The following is a 19,623-nucleotide window of genomic DNA, read 5'->3' on the forward strand; positions in this document are numbered from 1 at the left end:
CGACCGTGGAGGTGTAGCACCAGCACGGCGGCACAGCACTGCATGCTTCCTTTCTAACTCCGCCACCCGTAGTTCCAACTCCGTCGCACTCTACTTTACACAGGGAGTCGCTTGCGCCACGTTTGCCACAGCCAGTTGTTCACGGTACAGGCGAATTTTGTCCTTGAGTTTGACTCTCATCTCTTCGAGCGCTGCGAGGATCATGTTACAGTCTGAAAAATTTTCGTCCGTGCAGATGAAGTCGATCAGATCCGAGATCGACAGTTCCGCGAGCTCGTCGGCACTCCTGTGCTGAGTCGGGGTCGGTTTGTTGAATGAGTCCTGCAATATTATCGGGATTGCGTGTATGGACTGGGTCCGGCTGAGAAGTAACCAGTCGTGTGTCATGGTAAGTTGATGCACCACTAATACGTGGTACATCTTGTGCTTAATTGAGTGGATTTTATCCACTATTCTTACATTTATTCATATAATTCGCATGTTTTACATTTTCCTTCCTAATTTTGTGCTATGATTGAAAACATGCTTCTTTGGCCTTAAATTTTCTATGTTTAATCCCCTCTTATTATCATTTGATACCGTGATATGTGTGTTAAGTGATTTCAGGGTTTATAGGGCAGGAATAGCTTAGAGAATGAAAAGGAAGCATGCAAAAGTGGAAGGAATACAAGAAATTGAAGGAATTGATAAGTTGTCCAGCCTGACCTCTTCGTACTAAATCGATCATAACTTGAGCTACAGAGGTCCAATTGAGGCGGTTCCAGATGCGTTGAAAAGCTAACATCTGGGGCTTCAAAATGATATATAATTTGCTATAATTTCCTTGAAGATAATCGGCATGCACGCGTGCATCACGCGCACACGTGCATCACGCGCAGGCGTGCATCTGCAAAAATTCAGCGTATCAGAATTCGCCCCAGCGATTTCTGAGCTGTTTTTGACCCAGTTCTCGGTCCAGAAAACACAGATTAGAGGCTGCAGAGTGGAGTAATGAAGAGACACTTCTCATTATTAGCAATTTAGGTTTTAGATGTAGATTCTGGAGAGAGGCTCTCTCCTCTCTCTAGGTTTTAGGATTTAGGATTTCTTCTTTCAATTTCTTCTCAAATCCAAGTTCAATGTTCCTTTAATTTAGTTTTCTTATACTTTGATTTATTCTATTACTTTAGTTTATCTTCTTCTCTTGTTAATTTATTAATACAAAGAGTATTTTTCTATTTAATTTCTTTATTTGCTTAATTATCTCAATTCAATTCCAATTATTATGTCTTTTTCTACCCCTTGTATGTGTATGTGGATTTGGTATTCATGTCAATGGAGTAGGCTTCTAACTTGACTTGGGGGTTGATTAAAAGGAGACCCTAGAGTTGAAATGCTCAAGTGATTAGTTAAATTAGAAGTTGTTGGCTGGCTCTCTGGCCACTAACGTAATCCTTCCCAAGGGAGAGGATTAGGACTTGTGAATAGAAGTTGGCTCCCTACTTGACTTTCCTTTATTCGGTAAGGGTTAACTAAGTAGAAACAACAACCTATTACTATTAATCTTGAGAAATTCAACAAGGATAGAACTTCCAATTAATCTTCTCCTAGCCAAGGCTTTTTATTTTAATTACATAAAACCTCTTGTTAATTTTCATTACTTTAATTTATAATCATTTATTTTTCCATTCCTCATTCAAAAATTTTTCAGAAAACTCATAACCAGTTATAAGTAACACACCTCCCTGCAATTCCTTGAGAGACGACCCGAGGTTTAAATACTTCGGTTATTATTTTTATTGGATTTGCTTAAGTGACAACCAAACAAGATTTTGTATGAAAGGATTCTTTGTTGGTTTAGAAACTATACTTACAACGTGATTACTTTTGTGAAATTCTTTACCATAAAAAAAATCCGTTCGTCATAACTGTAGTTTGGTGGCCAGCGAAGCTAAGATTGCTGTAAACTGACGGGTATCGATAACTGGTGAGACTACTGGCACAAGTTACGGATCGTTAGCTTTAATATACAAAACCTGTTAGGCACGTTAATACTCACCATATTTTGAAGGTGAATTTATGTATATTTACATTGATTAACCTTTGGCTTTAATTATAGATTTAAATTCAATTAAATATTAATTTTTGGTTTTAAAATAGTTTTCAATTTGATTTTAAATTTATTTTGGAACTAAATCAAGATTCAAATTAGACTCGCTTTAAACACCTCGATATTTTCAATACCCAACATTAATAATTACATTTGCAGTCTCTTCGATACACTGGCCATTTTCCACCTCTACCTATCTCGTACAGCGTTTAGAGAACTTGCAGTTTATATATGTTCCCTCCCTAACAGAGCTTCATCGCGCCTGGTATTCCATACTCACAAAGGTCCTCCTGTAACCTTTTCCCCCTCCACTATGACGAACGTCCTGAGCGGGGGATCCTTTACAGTTGCATGGACGCAGGAAATCCGGCCGCTATATTCCGTACAAGGATGACGGAGTTCTTCTGGATTGGGCTAAATGTTACATACTAAATATCCACATAAACGTTACATACAAAATATCCACTTAACATACATACAAAATATCCACTTAACATAGAATCGTTATAAAGATGCCCCTAACTACCATGTCCGGTTCAACAAAAGGGTTGACAAAAAACGATATATAATACATTAGGTTTGACAGTGGATTTGCAGCTCTTCGCACGACACCACTTTACACCTCCACTTCTGGAATCAGTCGTCGGTTCCTCTCTATAGTTTTACTGAAAATACACGATTAAAATCAGTTAATTCTAGAGCACAGCCACATACCAACGAAAGCCAACATAGCATAAACTTTTTTTAACGTCGACAACATATAGAGATCCTCAGGTATATGTAGTTTAACAAAATCAACTTTGTAATTCAGACAGTGGTTCTATCCCAATATGAAATGCAGACAATATTCGGTGTGCGGCTACCGCCTACCAAAGAATATGAAAAGGTTCGACCAACCTACCGTTGCAACACACGGTGGTGACGACTATAGGCCCCCTCTGCTCAATCGGCGAGAGACATGACTGGCCTAGATGTGTTAGTCCCAGCAAAGTCGCTGTTAACAAACCCAACCTGCATGTCACTATCGGAGCATATGAACGAAGGAATCTCCGCGGTCGCATACAGATCCCCGGATAGGTTATCATAGAGCTGACACCAATGTAAAAACCAAATGATTAGAACCATTTAACAAGGCATAAATGTTAACTAGTTCATCTATAAAATGACTAACCCATCATGTCAGTGTCCATCGAATCCATGTCATCCGCAACTGCGCTGGATGACTCCATTGTGCGGCGGTCTGGACACGTCGTCCTATTGTGTCCCACCTCCCAGCACAAACGACATTGATGGGTTTTCTTTCCACCGTTAGCACTGTTACCCTTTGTATTAGGCCTGGGTGGATTCCGTGCCAGGGCTCTGCCACCCTCAGTGGGTGGCCCCTCGGGTAGAAAACTGGTGTCCGCTACATCTTCGTTCCCAAAGTGCTTCAGCATCAGCATGGCAATATCTCTTGCAAACTGGAACTTTTCAGTGTTGTGACATGCAATTTTGCACACTTTCCGGTACCAATCCATCAAGCACCAATGTTGCGTTAGTTGTACAGAATCCCAAATCATGCCCATCGACTGCACCGCCACAACTTTTGCATCCTTGGTCCATCTCGGCAATATCAGAGACCTTGGGATCTCATGAAAATTGTTAAGAACAAGCACCGCAAGTATATGTTCGCAGGGGACCCCAAAACATTCCATTCTCATGCACATGCATCGGACCTCGCTCATTTCAGACATTGCAACAACACGCCAATCCTTCCCCAGAGTGCCGTATCGAGAGACGGTGTGAATAAAATACAAACCGTTGTCTTTAGAATCAACCACCCTCATTGCACAGGCCCTGTCAAGAATGGGAACAAACAAATAGAATATTGCCCGAGTGTAGTTCCCGGCTGCACTCTGCTCCAACTGTTTCAGGTTGGTGGTCATAACAGGGTCACTCTTTGCACACTCGAAATCGGCCTCCACTTTCTTTGCACGCACAAACATCAAGCATAGATGGAAATGACATAAAAAATCAGTGTAACTGTATCGAGACTTAACATACCGTGATATCATAGCGTGCAAGCCCTCGCACCTTGATGTTGTGCGAAATTCGGCAAAGAACTTTCCTCGTATGTGTGTTGTGGCCCAACTGTGCCTTCTCTCGTACATGTCTTGTACTCATCTTTTATCGGCGACGCCAAATTTCTCCACCATATCAAACCACTTTCTCTGGAATGTTCCGACCTCATAGTCGCCAAGCATGCAATCCCTAAACATCCTAGTGAATTTAGGCTTTCCGATGTTTCTCGTGGCGTTTCGGAGTAGGTGCCAAGCACAGAGTCGATGGTGAGCCTCTGGAAAAACTTGCTCGATCACAGACTTCATTTGCCTGTCACTGTCGGTTATTATGGACCGGGAGCCTTCCCTTTTATTGCAGTTTGCAACTGTTGAAGTAGCCAAACATAGGTCTCTTATTTCTCGTCTGCCACCAGTACAGCGGCAAAGACAACCGTTTGGTTGTGGTGATTCACACCGGAGAATACTACAAGAGGTGAAAGGTAAATGTTTTTCTTGTACGTTGCATCAAATACAACCACGTCTCCAAATACCTGGTAATCAATTTGGCTGGTGCCGTCACACCAAAACAAATGTTGTAACACGCCCTCCCCGTCAACAACTTCTTTGTAGTACAGTGCTGGATCTTTTGCCTTGCACTCTCGGAGATACCTTAAGCACGATTCTGCATCTAGGCCACCCTCCCTTCGTTGCTTCGCATTTACATTGTGCATGTCCCTTGTTGTGTACGGGACATTATGATACCCGCCGGCTAGGCTCGCCATAAAACTGTAGATTCGCGAAACGCCAATGCCCCCTTTGCTCATGTCATTCATCTGCTCGATGTCCGCTTCGCTCATCCTCTAATGGCCTGGGAGCATGGAAGAAAATCGCAACTCAAGAACGTGGTGGTTATGCGCGTCTGAAAAGTACGCAACGTGCCAACGTCCTGATTCATCGTCCATGCGAAGTAGCATCCTTGCAGGGCATCCACACCGTGTCTCGGCCCTCGGCCTCTTTTGCCGGTTAGGCATTGATTAGAACTTCGAGGATCGGTACCCTTGTCAGTGGCACACGAACTCCTGCCATATCCTTACTTCGCCACATTTTTCGCTTCTGGAACGTCTCGCGCCGAAGCCATGGTGGTGCTTTGCATATTGCTGGTAGAACTCAAATGCAATGTCAACATCTGCGAATTTAAAGCGATGAACCTCATCCTCGCTCAAGTTCAAAAAATCAATCGAACCTATCAATTCGTAGGAATCAACAGCGTACAAGTCATCATCCGCATAATTGTCAGACATTCCTCTGACGCCGTCCAAATTGTCTTCCAATTCAACCGCATCCCCATTGCCTACATTGGTCTCTGTATGATGGTCGTGTTCTGTTTCATCTTCCTGTAAATCGTACTCGTCCGACTCCATCCCTGCAAAGCCTTCGCCCTTAACCGATCCAACTCCATGGTCTGCTCCGTCGCACATTTCTGCTTCCTCGGCGACACGCACGCCTCAATGGTATCTTCATCTCCGGCAACCCTGTGCCAAACAATAACAATGCGGTAATTTAGCGAAACACGCAAAATTGGGGGATGTCCTTCAAAGAAAATTGCAAACCTATGATAAACAACTATTTTATGGTTTATCTTGTGCTCAATTGAGTGGTTTTTATCTACTCTTTACCCACTTATTCATACTATTTGCATGGTTTTACATTTGCCTTCCTAATTATGTGCTTTAATTGAAAACATGTTTCTTTGGACTTATCTTTGCTAATATTAATCCTCTCTTATTACCATTAGATGCCTTGATATATATGTTAAGTGCTTTCAGAGATTACAGGACAGGAATGGCTCAGAGGATGGAAAGGAAGCATGCAAAAGTGGAAGGAATACAAGAAGTTGAAGGAACTGCAAAGCTGTCAGCCTGACCCTCTCGCACTCAAACGGCTGTAACTTTAGCTACAGAGGTCCAAATGACGCGGTTCCAGTTGCGTTGGAAAGCTACAGTGCTCCACGCGGACGCGTCGCAGTGGCGAAAAACCAGCATGGCAGATTTCTCCTCCAGCGACTTTTGGGCTGTTTCTGACCCAGAAAACACAGATTAGAGGCTATAAAGTAGGGGAATGCATCCATTCATAATCAAGCTTTCATATTCACAATTTTAGGGATAGATGTAGTTTTTAGAGAGAGAGGTTCTCTCCTCTCTCTTAGGATTAGGATTTAGGACTTCTCTTAGTTTTAGGAGTGACTCTCAATCCCAGGTTCAATGTTCTTTTACTTTATATTTATCTCTTACTTTCAGATATTTTAATGCTTATATTAGTTATGTTGCCTATTTGGCTTATGCTACATTCATGTTATGATTTTCTTAATTAATATTATTTGAGGTATTTCAGATTTATGATTGCTTTCTTTTATTTATATAAATAATTTAGATTTTTCCCTTTTGGCTTTGGTTGATTAATTGGTGACTCTTGAGTTATCAAACTCATTGTTGATTGAAAATTAGAATTTTTCAAGAATTAATTCGAGTTCCAATAACTCTAGCCTTTCCCAAGGAAAGACTAGGACTCGAGGAATCGAAATTAATTCATCCACTTAACTTACCTTCATAGTTAGAGGTTAACAAAGTGGGAGAAAAATCCAATTCTCATCACAATTGATAAGGATAACTAGGATAGGACTTCCAGTTCTTCATACCTTGCCAAGAGTTTATTTTTATTATTATTTTATCTTTCTTGTCATTCAACTAACTTTTTACCTTAATCCAAAACCCCAAAACACACTTTTTCATAACCAATAATAAGAACATCTCCCTGCAATTCCTTGAGAAGACGACACGAGGTTTAAATACTCGGTTATCAATTTCAAAGGGGTTTGTTACTTGTGACAACCAAAACGTTTGTACGAAGGGATTTTTGAAGGTTTAGAAACTATACTTGCAACGAGGATTTATCCACAATTTTCTAGACTACGCAAAAGTTCCTCTCGTCAAAATGTCGCCGTTGTCGGGGAATTGCAAACGTGTGCCTTATTATTGGTTATTGTAAATATTTTATTTTTGCTTGTTTATTTATTTTTATTTTTGTTTTTATTTTTGCTTTTTCTTAAGTTAAGAGGTTATTGGTTTTTATTTTAAAATTTTTATTTTATCTTATCTTATTTCAAAAATCAAATTTCAAATTTCAAAAATTCAAAATTTAAATAACCTTTTAATTTAAATTTGTTTTTACTTTTATTTTTAATTTTTATTTACTATCATGAGTTCTCACCCCCATCGCTATGAGTTTGGTTACAATTATGTTGCAGGAAGAAAAAAATTACAATGAGAACAGGCATCAAAGTTGGAACAATCAAAGATGGAAGGAGCCACAAGGATTTGATCAACCCTCATGGCAACAACCACCTCCAATGGACTATCAACAACCACCACCATATGCCTATAAACCCTCTCCTCAACATGACTTTGGACCACCATACTCACAAGCCCCTCACCACCAAACACCACCATATGACTGATGAGATATTTTGGAGGAAAAATAAATCTCTCCCAAAATACACAAACCTAACCGGCAAGTGTACCGGGTCGTATCAAGTAATAAAAACTCACGGGAGTGAGGTCGATCCCACAGGGATTGAAGGATTGAGCAATTTTAGTTTAGTGGTTGATTTAGTCAAGCGAATCGAGTGTTGGTTGATGGTTTTGTGACTTGCAGAATTAAATTGCATGAAAGTAAAGAGTGCAGGAAATTAAATTGCTGAAACGTAAAGAACAAGAAATTAAATGGCGGAAGCTTAGAGTGTAAGAAATGTAAATTGCGGAATCTTAAAGCGCAAGGAATGTAAATTGCTTGAAATGTAAAGGGGATTGGGATGTGGATTTGCAGAAATGAAACAAGGAAAATCTTTCATAATATGCAACAAATATAGCATAAAACCTCATGAAATGGCATGAATTCATACATGGTTGATTCAATCAAGGGAAACATGAAAATTTACTCAATTGGCTTGCTTGTAGCTCAAGAAAGTGCATAATTCTAATGAAAACGAAAGAAAAAGACTAGTTAAAATAGGCTAAGATGACTTGTCATCAATGACCCTAACCCACATCCATCATACCAACCACCCTATGAACCAAATGAACCATACATAGATCCACCCCAACCTCCATTGGATAATAATACACTCATCTCTAACATCATTGGTCTCACCTCTACACTCCAAAATCTTATATCCCGCATGAACCAACCCTTTACCTCTAATATTCAACCCTCAAGCTCTAGTGCACTTCCTTTTCAACCATATAATGATTTTTTTCATCCCATCACCACCCTCCATGGAAGAGCACCCACATCCATCAATCCAAGAGCAAGATGATCCCAATTATGCTATTGATATGGAACAAGAAAGAAGGAATCATCTTCACAAATTCATACTTCATAAAGAGCTAGAGGAGGCCCTACGGGTAAAGGTAGGAGAGACCCTTGAAGATGAAAGAGTAGTTGAAAGGAGTTGTCATGGAGAGAAAATCATCAAGGATGAGTAGGATTTTATATTAAAATTACTGGACAAAGCAGTAATTATTGAAGAGGAAAAAGTGGTTGAAGATTTAGGAGATGCAGAACCTCCATGGGAAAGTCAAGTTATCAAGCCTCCTTCAAAGACGTTTGAAATTGATGTTGAGGAGGGTGTACAACCTCCAAGGCATATCATGGCTAAAGACTTTGAAGAGGTTGATCAAGAGATGGAGATTAAAGAGGAAGAAGAAGCTTGCAAAGAGGTGGAAGTTGTCAAAGAGCACAAGGGAGTGGAGCTTGGAATCACCTTGCCAAAGTTATTGGAGACCCCTCCCCCTAAGTTGTCATCATCCTTCACGACATTCAAGTGGGTAAAATTCATATCCCTTAGCTTTCTGATTCCACTTGAATATGGGCTACTGGAGACAGATGGTCAACTTAGAGCTCTTTGTGGCATTAAGAGTAAGAGGAAGATGGTCAGTGGTAAGAATTGTCCTGCAAGGTTCATTATGATTGGAAGCTTTAAGTTTAAACGCAAGGGTTGGTGTAAAGCTCAATTGAATGGGTCTAGGAAGTTGTTTGGACGCTTCAGTGAGAATTCTAAAGCTGAACCACCCGGATGGAATCATGATAATCAACTTGAAGACGGGTGTAAAAGCAAGATTTGGGATCCTGGAATCTGTTCTGACATCCAACACCCCGAGAGCCTAAGAATCTGTTTGAAGCAGCTCAAAGGCTTTACGTGCCTAGTTTGGGACCCCGGAGGCTATTGGAATTACAAACATTGGTGGAGATTCCTGGATGAGTTCAAACACAAGCCACCATAACAGGAAGCTCATCAAATATCCAACTTAAGGACTTTAACTAAAAGTGCTAGGTGGGAGACAACCCACCATGGTATGATCGTTCTTTTTTTATTTTTATTTAGTTTTATTTGTTTTCGAGTTTTATTTTATTTTATTATATTGAACCTGGAGTTTTGTATCACATTCATATTAACACTGCATTCTGCATTTTTTTTATTTTCAGATTTAAAAAAAAAAAGCACGCACGCGACGCGGCAGCGTCGCTGACGCGTCCGCGTCACCAGTGCAATGGGAAGAAAAGAAAACGAACAGAAAGTCACGCGAGAGCGTGGCTGGAGGCGTGCCAATGGCACAAATCGTCCCACGCGACCGCGTGCCCGACGCAGCCGCGTGCCCTGGATTTTGACGTAAAAGGGTGCAAAACCAATTATTGTGCTAGAGTGGTGCTGGATTGGTACTGAACACACAATTCTACCCACGTGGCCGCGTGACCCACGCGACCACGTCACATTCTTCTAAAGCCCACTCACGTGATCGTATGCCCCATGCGATCGCGTCACTTAAAATTTGGCACTAATAATAATTTGAACAGAGAGTTGTGTGAGTGCGAGGCTGCCCTCGCGCTAGTAGCAAGAATTGTGTCACGCGACCGTGTGACCGACGCGACCGCGTCAATCAGTTTAAGCGCAAGCCGCGCGACCATGTGCCTTACGCGACCACATCGCTTGCGCCGCACAGCTTATCCTAATTTGCCAAATATCTTATCTTTTCTTCCCCAATCCTAATTTTTTCTCCCTCCTTTTCTTACTTATTTCTTCTCCCTTTCTTTCCCTTCTCATTCTTCTTATCTTTTATTTTATTTTACTTAATTTATTTGCATACATTCATTCATTGCATTATTTTCATTGGTGTTAGAAATTTATTTGGGTCATTATTTTCTATATTCTTATAGATTTTTATATTGTTTGACAATTAATATTACTTCCTTAAAGGGTGGCTTGCATGTTCTATCTTATATTTTCCATAACATATTTACCATACATGCTATGTGTTTGTGAAAAAGCCCGTATGGCATTGAACACTATTTTAAATTATTCTACTACCAATGCCTGTTGTTTTTCACAAAATTCCTTTCATGCTTTATGATTAAATATAATTGTCAATACAAACAGATTATTAGTTTGAAAGACTTGGTAATCTAACTTGTACATTGAATGTTTGATCTATGCTACTCATGCCTTTGCCTGCATGCCAATAAACATCTTGCATTTAATTGTCATTACATGCACTTGCTATATTTCCATTGATAAACTTTTCACATGTAGTCATGACCATGTGTTAATGTCATTCTTCTTTATTGTGCATTGATTACCACCTTTCCTATTCTCTTTCTTGCTCTGACCCTCAATTTTACAAAGTCACTTTCTTTTTCCCTTTTCAGGATGGCCACCAAGAAGAGTGAAGAGAAAGCTACTCCCAAACTACCGGTAAGGAAAGGAACAAAAAGAACCCCAGCTGAGGAACCACAACCCGTCCACTTGTACATCTCAGTATGCACCGAGGACGGTGCAATCTTTAAGTGTGGAGAGGTCGATACCGATCTCCATGGGTTAGTATTTCCTTCTCAAACACCAATGTTTTATTTTCCTTGTTAGTTGTCGCATTTGCATGTTTGATTGCATACTTATTTGATTTTGTGCATTTAGTTACTACTTGGTTGAAGTAATATTTTCTTTTTTAAGAAATCTTTATAGTACTTCACTAATTTAAATTGAAAAAAAAATTATGTTAAAATTTGTTTGAAGTTGTATTTGGAACATGGTTTTTGAGCTAAAGAACACACAACCTGTGAGATTTTGAGCTTATTTACATGGTTACATTATTTAACCATAAATATTTTATTCCTGTGTGTTCCCTTTTCTATGATTGTAATCTATATTTTGTTCTAATCTATATGTCCATTATTTAGTGTATTTACATGCTTGCATATGATTGAGGCCATTGTTTAATTTTAGCTCACTTATCCCAAATAAGCCTACCCTTTAAATCACCCTTGTCAGCCACTTTGAACCTTTTAATCCCCATTTGTTATGTATTTTACCACATCACTAGCCTTAAAGCAGAAAAATAATTAAATATCCCAATTGAATCTTTGGTTAGCTTAAGATAGGGATTGTGTAACAACTAAGTGTGGGGAAATTGTGGGAACTTGGGTTAATAAGGGAATGTATCATGTTTTTAATTTATTTGAATATGGGAAATTTGGGAACCTACTCATGAAAAAAACCAAAATAGAAAAATAATGAAAAATCCATGTACATTGATAAGTTATGTTTGCTTTTATGATTCAAAAAAAAGAAAAAAAAAAGAAAATGAGAAAAAGAAAAAAATATATATATAATATAAATAAATAAATAAGGGGACAAAATTACCCCAATGTTGAGTTAACGAAAAAATCAATGCACATGTGATAAATTAAAAAGAAAAAGTTGATACATGAGTATGTGATGTAAAAGTGGGAATCTTGGGTAGCTAGGCATGAATTAGAATTATATAGAGTATATGTATGTTAGGTGAAAGTTTAGGTTAATTAAAGATTCATATTATAGCTCACTTGGTCATATATATATCCTTACATTTACCTTAGCCCCATTACAACCTTGAAAAGACCTCATGATGTTTGCATTGGTATATTAAATATTGTTGATTGGTTAGGTGAAGAACAAAGTTTAGAAAGCATGATTAGAGAAGAGTAGAGTGATTTACCCTATACACTTGAGAGATTAGAGTGATATATACTTCCAGTGAGGATTCAATGCTTGATTCTATGCTCCCTGCTTTCATGAGCTATCTTCTTACAAGTTTACTTGTCTTTCATTGTATAATTTGAATTAGTGAAATCTGATTTATATTTGTCTTGGAAGATTTATTTACTTTTAACCAAGTAGGAAAAAGTATTATGCATGTAGTTGCATTCATAGGTTGCATTTCATACATTCTACCATTCCTCTTCATCTTTATAGCTTCTCTTGAGTTTAGCATGAGGACATGCTAATGTTTAAGTGTGGGGAGGTTGATAAACCAACCTATGACAAAACAAATGGGGATATTTGTAAATCAAGTGAAGGGTGATAATACAACGGGTACCTTCTTTCCATTTATGGAAACGGCGAAGTCATCAACTGCCGAAGACAACCGACAATGCAGATCAGGTACCGTCGTCGTCAGAGGTGAGGCTGTCTGTGTGCTTGAATCCGCCTAAACAGAATCGTTTATATTGAGTGGGGGGAGGGAGGGGGAAGAAGTTAGGCTGTTTGTGCAAAAGCATGCATTTTTATTCTAGCCTTTTCTGGCTGACCGGTGCGCCAAACAGGTTTTTGGCGTTTCGGTGTGCTATGATAGGCGGCGTACCGAATTCGTGCCCTTGTTTCACTTCCACTTATTCTTTGAATTGAACATATGATATGAGTGCTTTGTTTGAATCAATATTGGGCTTGCTATATGGCTTGTAAGAATCTTGGGCCAATTTTAATTCAATTTAATTTTTGCACACTAAACAAAACAAATTACACAACCAATTGGATATTAATATTTTAATGTTTAGTCATTATCTTAATCATAATTTAATTCTCTAAACTCAACAAATAATAATAAAATTGGTTATTAATATTTTACAAAATTATATAATTATTTGGACGCTCACAAAATTGATCATAAAAAAACTTAATAAACTTTATACCTATAAAAAAACTTAATGAAGATGAATAGAAGCTACTTCTATTTCAGCAAATTCTCTTCCTTTAAGCTTTTAGAAGCATCCCATTTTAAATTGAGCATTCAAAACAACAAGAAGCCCTTTCTCATAGAAGTTTCTAGAACTATCATGGAGTTGTGGGAACCCTCTTTACAAATAAAATTTTTTTACTAGAAAATAAAGAAATTGTACACTAAAGTACCCGAAGAAATAACTTTCTTTTTTGACGGAAGAAGCATCCTCCTCTTTTCATCACTTTCAACATACAAATACTGTCCAAAAAAGGAAGAAAGGACCAAACACAAAAGTTCTATTAATAGAAAAAAAAGAATCAAGATGAAGAAGGAGAAGACGAGTTATCGAAAGTTGTTCCTACATGCTGAATAACAAACCCATAAATCTTTCTCTTCAGACTTTCAATCTTATCACTCAATGAATCATTCTCTTTGGAAACCACACGGTCCAGCCATGCATTCACACGCTTCAAATGTGACAACACAACAGCAATGGAGCCACCATCAAGAGGCAACAACGCCCTCTTCCCATCAGCACCACAATCCCCAAACACTTTGAACCCTGCTTCAAGGGACTCCTCAACAAAGCGTAGAAACCACATTTGCATTTCAGACAACAAATTTCTTCCAAGCTCTACCGTATCCTTCATTCCACTGCCTCTTGTCCATACACCATTGAGATTGGATTGTGGTGAAGAGCCCTTTAGATGGTTTTTGGATGCACTGAGAGAGTGCCGTTTCGACAAGCTTTTTGGCAGTGTCGACGGGGAATCCACGCCTGTGCCAGTAAGAAGGGACACTATCTGAAGATCAGTGGCCAAAGCAGCTTCAACCCACAAAGCGAGTGACTTTGATTTCTCTGTTGGAATGCTATCTTCAAATGTGTCAGGATTATGACTTTTGACAACAGATTCAGCTATTGCAGTTGTTCTTAGGACATCATTGTAGATAGTGAAGAATCTGTCTATGGTTGGCAAAGGATTCCTAGCCTGGCAAACTGTGCAGAGGTCCGAAAACATGCTGCCGTAGGAAGGAAGAAAATAACATATATTGTCTTCAGCGATTAATGAAGCACCAAAAGATAACACAGAATGTTATGAAATTTTGACACCCTTTTTTTGGGAAAATGGATTATCTATTGAAGGTTAAATATTAAAAAAGTCTTACAGAATTGGTAAGTATAAGAGACACATTTGGTGGTTATAACTGCTGTGCATTTTAGCATATGAACTTCTAAGATATGAAATAAAGGAGGCAGGGATTATTAATACCTTAGATTTCTTACAACACATTCAGTAGCATTGGCTTCCTCCAATGCTTCAGCAGCAACTGCAGAAGCGAGAGCTTTTCTTTGCATAGCTTCCTGAATTTCGTTCATATATGATTCAACTTAGTCCACAAATTAAATAACCAAACCAAATGCTCTGCAATTACATTTCAATTTTTCATGGTACTACCGTACTAGGAATTGCTAAATAACCCATCCTTTCTTAGATAAATAGTTTAGAAGATGCTAACAGTGTACATATAATTCATACCTTTCCGAGCTTAGCAAGGTTTGAAGACACTGAATCCAATGAAACACTACCATCTGTCCACTTCTTTTCATGAATGGTGATGCCCAAAGAAGCAAAATTGCACTTCTCTCTGCTCACACCACGCTCAGGAGAACCGCGTTTACTCTTCTCGTTGGTTGAAGAATCACTGCTGTTAGTTTTATTACCATTCACATCGCTTAATCGCCTTGACATTGCAGCCTGAGAAAATCAAACCACCATTGATTTAAAGCAAACAAAACAGAACATATATAGAAAGAAAAGAGGCAGATTGCCCAAATTATTTTATGAAACCATGATAACTGTTAAGATGAAATGAAGTGATATGAAAATAATTAAAGCATGACACGAAAAGGACAACTTTTTCCGAATATTTGATTACTTTAGTGGAAGATCAATTATAGCATCAGTTTCTAACAAAAATCAATTATATATAGGATTAGAATGACAGTCAATAACACACTAAGTGCATTTTCAAAAACTACATATCCCAATTCATCTATGACATATCTACTGAAAAGGTTTGGTTCCTAAACATTTAATCTTTACCTGAGTACGTAAAATTGCTTGTGGGTCAACCTTATTTTTTGACGAACCCTTCTCTCTGTGTTCAACCTCAGAAGTAGGTGGTGTTACAGTCCCAGCACCAAGTTGTTCATCCCAAATCTTCCTCCCGCCACTTCCCTTCGCAGATCCAACAAGTACTTCTGACACCTTCGTAATTCCAGCAGCCACGGTAGCCATCTTCTTCTTCCCGGAGGAATCCCCCACTGCCGGGGAGAATTTCAATACGCCGGACAACCTCCTCCCTGGAGACAGGGACGCCCTCCTCGGATTTGGCGACGGCTGCTTCCTCCCCGTCGGCGATGGATTCCGGTACCTTGATGGCACCACTATCGCCGGCTCCCTTGCCACCCTCCGATTTTCCTCCCTCGCCGATACCAAACTCGGGACCACACATTTCGAAGGCACCGGAGAGGCGGACCTCTTCACCTTCCCAGCCGGCGAAGGATCCCTCTCCGCAGCCGGTGTAACCACCGAATTACTCTTCTTTCCAGCACTCTGCGACCTCTTACCCGTCGCTGGCGACGAGAACCTACTCGCCGGCAAATTCTCCCTCGGTGCAAGTGGCTGCCTCGTCAAAACCCTAGCCTCCTTCTGCATCGGGGGTTCAGTGTTCTCTGCCCTAACCACTTCCTTCTTTCCCGATAGGTACAACGCAAGCGGATCAGAATTAAGATCCGAATCAGAAATCGGTTGGATGAGGAAATCACGAGAAGAAGAGGAAATTCGAGCAACGAGAGGCTCAGGGGTTCCAACGAAGGGGTGGCGACCGGGGAGGGGACGGATTCCGGAGACGGAGGGGAGAGGGGAATCAAAGACAAGGCGGTCGATGTAGACGAACTGACCGAGCTGGAGGCGGTTAGAGAGGATAAGATCAGAGTCAGGGTCAGGGAGAATGACGTAGGTGGAGTTGAGTGAGTCGGAGAGCTGAATGTAGAAGCCGCGTGAGGACCAGAGGTCTTGGCCGGCGGCGAGGGCGGGTACGATTCCGATGACTTGTAAGAGGGCGGAGCGGTGGTCGCCGGTGACGCGTGTGTTTGAGTTCATTGCTTGAAGGAGCTTCAGGAGTATCCCTGGTGTTAGGGACGCCATTGTTGTTGAGGTATCTGTGTTTGTGAAAATGTCTGTGTGAGAGTGAGAAGTGAGAAGTGAGAAGTGAGAAGACGGATATAGAAGAGGGAGACTGGGGGGGAGTTTTTGTCCGTTACATAACCATGATTTGAATTCAAATATTATTGCGACGTTACCGTTTTCATTTTTATTTTATTTGAATTGAGATGCCCCACCCCTTACGATACCGTTGTCTTCGCCTCTTTTGCTGCTGTGACACTGTGAGTATGGCTATGATGTTACATTATGTTGAGGTTTTTATTTAATCAAATAAATAAAATCTAGTATTGGTTTACTCAAGCGTGGAATAATATAATTTTTAATTGGAAATACGTGTAGAGTGAAATTTAATTTCATGCTTCAAAGATTAAGAGTTCTGTGTTTAGCATTTACATGCTAATTCTATATATGTGGTTAGCAATTTTAATCATTAATTTTATTCACAAAGATAGAGTGAATCGTGATTTATTACTTAAATATATTAAATTGTAATAAGGACTAAAATTAATATCTTTCATTATAGAAGAGAAATACCTTTAAGTCTTTATTTATCATTTTATAATATAATGACGTAATTACACTTTAACAGTGATAACGGGAGTCCAAAGAGGAAGCAATTGAATCCCCCCAATTGGAGGGTGTCTAAGGAGCAATTGAAATGCTACAAGAAATGGTGTCGAAACGATTGCGCATGCTTAAAAAATAATGTATCAATGTATAATTCATTGTGTCACGCCACTTAGGTTGGTAATAGACTAACAGTAATGAAAGTCAAATGAACGCGCAGGAGTCCGGAGTTCCCGTTTATGCATTGTGTCACGGCTGAGTGTTGACACATTATTTATGCTGATGTCTTTAATGTTGAGTTTGTTTGTTTAATTAAATAAAATATAAAAATATTAATTTTATATTTTTTTCTTTTATATTTTATTATCAATGTTATATCTTGTCCTATTCTAAGAATTAATAATAATCTAAGTGTTTAACCCTCCAACAAAAGAGTTTGATATTTTAATATATTGAATATATTAAAAATTTTGTTGTTTCTACTAATTTCTATTACTACAGGTTAAATTAAATTTGGATTAGCAATTTTAGAACGAGTTTGAACTTTGAAGTAGTGATATCTCAAGATAAACATTGAATGGATGAAAATTACTAATTTAGAATTAAATGCCACTAAATTTTTAAAGTGGTTTATCAAATTCGGTCCGTGCACAAATGTTTTTCTTCAGTTTTCAATTGCACTAAATATACCCTAGCTTTGGGCTACATATAGATCCCTTTGCCCTATTTCGGCGTGAGTCAGCAAGCGGAACGCTGACCTGGCACTGTCACTGCCACGTAGGACATCTGTAACGGCTAGCTGATGTGGATGATGTAGAATACCTTTCAAAATTTTTCAATTCAGTCCTTGACCCAATCATAAACCCTAAACGTAGTTCTTCCTCCTTCCCTTATCATTACTATTGGCCCCATGAGTGGCAGTCACGTTTCAGAAAGGTCGAATCGCTCCTCTGCGATAGAAAATTGGACAAGGAACAATGTGCGAAGCAAGCGTGGACCAGTTTCGGAGTGGTGCGGGAGTGGGTGTCGGCTGGTCCTTAGGTGGTTAGAAACAAAGATGCATCCTAATAAGCCGTTCGTCAGGTATCTAAATTATAATTTGAGCGTATTAACTTTCTGAAATTTTAAGTATTGTGGATTTGAGGTAGATGCTTGTTAAGCTTGATGCATATTTGCAGACTAATGGAAAGAATTGGTGCGATTTATTTGTCTGGACAGATTCTGTACAAGATGAGGTTCAAGTGAAAGCTGATGAAAAAAATGAGAAGGGTGAGATGAAAATGAACATTGCATGGAGGATGGGTAAACTGGAAGTAGAAGTAAAAAAATGTAAAAGTGATGATCCAAGTGCTTGGTTTAGGATTTTTCATAATATTTGTGTTTGTGTTAATGTTGATGTTAAAGGTTTGAACAGAATCAGTCCTATATTGCAGAACCATGATATTAATATAATGGGAAAGTATGAGGAGCCAATGGAATACTTGTACAATGTGTACAATGGAGGTTTATGGAGTATTAGAGATATAACCATTAATATTACCTTTTCCCATCAGTTGAAGCTTTTGGGATGAGTGGTATCATGATATGCTATTAGAACGTTAGATCCGAAAGGTTAAGAGTTCGATCCTTGGTGAACCCCAAAATTAATTTAATCTGTTGGAAAGATGTTTATTATCCCTAGTACTCGGATGGTTATTCTAGATAGTATGGGGGATGTTCATTTTGTAACTCAATAACCCATTGTACACATTGTACAAATAGTCCATTGTCTCCCTAGCGGGATCCTAATATAATCTATTTTATAAACATTATACTTGATATAAGATGAGTTTTGATGCATGAAATGATTGTCCTCTTTGGTAGCTTGTTTCTCTGGTTTTGTTTTTGTAAACACACAATTATTAAATGGATAAGCAACAATAACAATAGCTAACAAAAAATATAATTCATAATTAATCTAAAATAACATTAGTTCATCTAAAGTTCTGCAATAATGCAGTGATGACAATAACATTCAAAAAGAAACTTAGCATCATTTTAGCTATTTTTCGGTAACCTAAATACCATAACATAATTACAAAGAAGTCTATAAATCCCCATCAACAAACAAAAAACAAGAAGAAAATTGTCATAATTGTTTTACAAAATATCACAAACTTTGAAACTGACATTCTAAGCTATGGACATTAATCACTTCTTTCTTGGGGCTTTGAGTTCGGAGGTGGGCACAAACTTGAGGAAGCCTGCCAACCGTACTGTTGTGGCTTCACTAGCTCCCTGCACTGGATTCAAGATTGTAAACCCTGTTGGAGGAGGTGACCTTCTTCTAGGTTTCAGCTTTGCAGGTCCACTTGGTTCCTTCTTCTTAAGTGGACAAACTTGCAGTGTATACAAATGACAAAATAAACAAATATAGAAATTAGATATTCCAAATTTTAAAAATAGATAATATAAACACTTATGAGATAATACCTTTTGGGAGTCTTCTGCTTCAGAATATAACGGCTGAGATAGATCAATCTCAACCTGCTGGACATTCACTTCCACAAAGGGGTAGGATCAGTGGTTGCAGTGGTAGCAGATGCTGTTGCAGTACCAGTTACTGTAACAGA

At 38.9% G+C, this 19,623-nt stretch overlaps 3 protein-coding genes across 3 annotated transcripts; all 3 read right to left on the reverse strand.

The window, feature by feature from the left end:
* LOC107633051 (protein FAR1-RELATED SEQUENCE 9-like) lies at positions 3,256-4,239 on the reverse strand. The gene has a single exon (XM_016336687.1). The coding sequence runs from the start codon at positions 4,237-4,239 to the stop codon at positions 3,256-3,258; it is 984 nt and encodes a 327-aa protein (XP_016192173.1).
* LOC107633050 (protein FAR1-RELATED SEQUENCE 5-like) lies at positions 4,542-4,985 on the reverse strand. The gene has a single exon (XM_016336686.1). It carries the CDS (start codon positions 4,983-4,985, stop codon positions 4,542-4,544), a length of 444 nt encoding a protein of 147 aa, XP_016192172.1.
* Positions 13,336-16,530, reverse strand: LOC107630416. Its single transcript, XM_016333530.2, has 4 exons — positions 15,320-16,530; positions 14,753-14,971; positions 14,486-14,577; positions 13,336-14,234 (listed from the first exon to the last, which is right to left on the reverse strand). Exons 1-4 carry the CDS (start codon positions 16,424-16,426, stop codon positions 13,532-13,534), a joined length of 2,121 nt encoding a protein of 706 aa, XP_016189016.1. The 5' UTR covers positions 16,427-16,530; the 3' UTR covers positions 13,336-13,531.

This window comes from Arachis ipaensis, chromosome B03 (genome assembly GCF_000816755.2).
Source record: "Arachis ipaensis cultivar K30076 chromosome B03, Araip1.1, whole genome shotgun sequence".
Lineage (NCBI taxonomy): Eukaryota > Viridiplantae > Streptophyta > Magnoliopsida > Fabales > Fabaceae > Arachis > Arachis ipaensis.

Coding starts and splice junctions, on each gene's coding strand:
- LOC107633051 (XM_016336687.1), bottom strand. CDS start 4,239: ATGTACGAGAGAAGGCACAGTTGGGCCACAACACACATACGAGGAAAG.
- LOC107633050 (XM_016336686.1), bottom strand. CDS start 4,985: ATGAGCGAAGCGGACATCGAGCAGATGAATGACATGAGCAAAGGGGGC.
- LOC107630416 (XM_016333530.2), bottom strand. CDS start 16,426: ATGGCGTCCCTAACACCAGGGATACTCCTGAAGCTCCTTCAAGCAATG. Junction 14,972..15,319: donor AAGCAATTTTACGTACTCAG/GTAAAGATTAAA, acceptor TGATTTTCTCAG/GCTGCAATGTCAAGGCGATT. Junction 14,235..14,485: donor TGTGTTGTAAGAAATCTAAG/GTATTAATAATC, acceptor TTCCTACGGCAG/CATGTTTTCGGACCTCTGCA.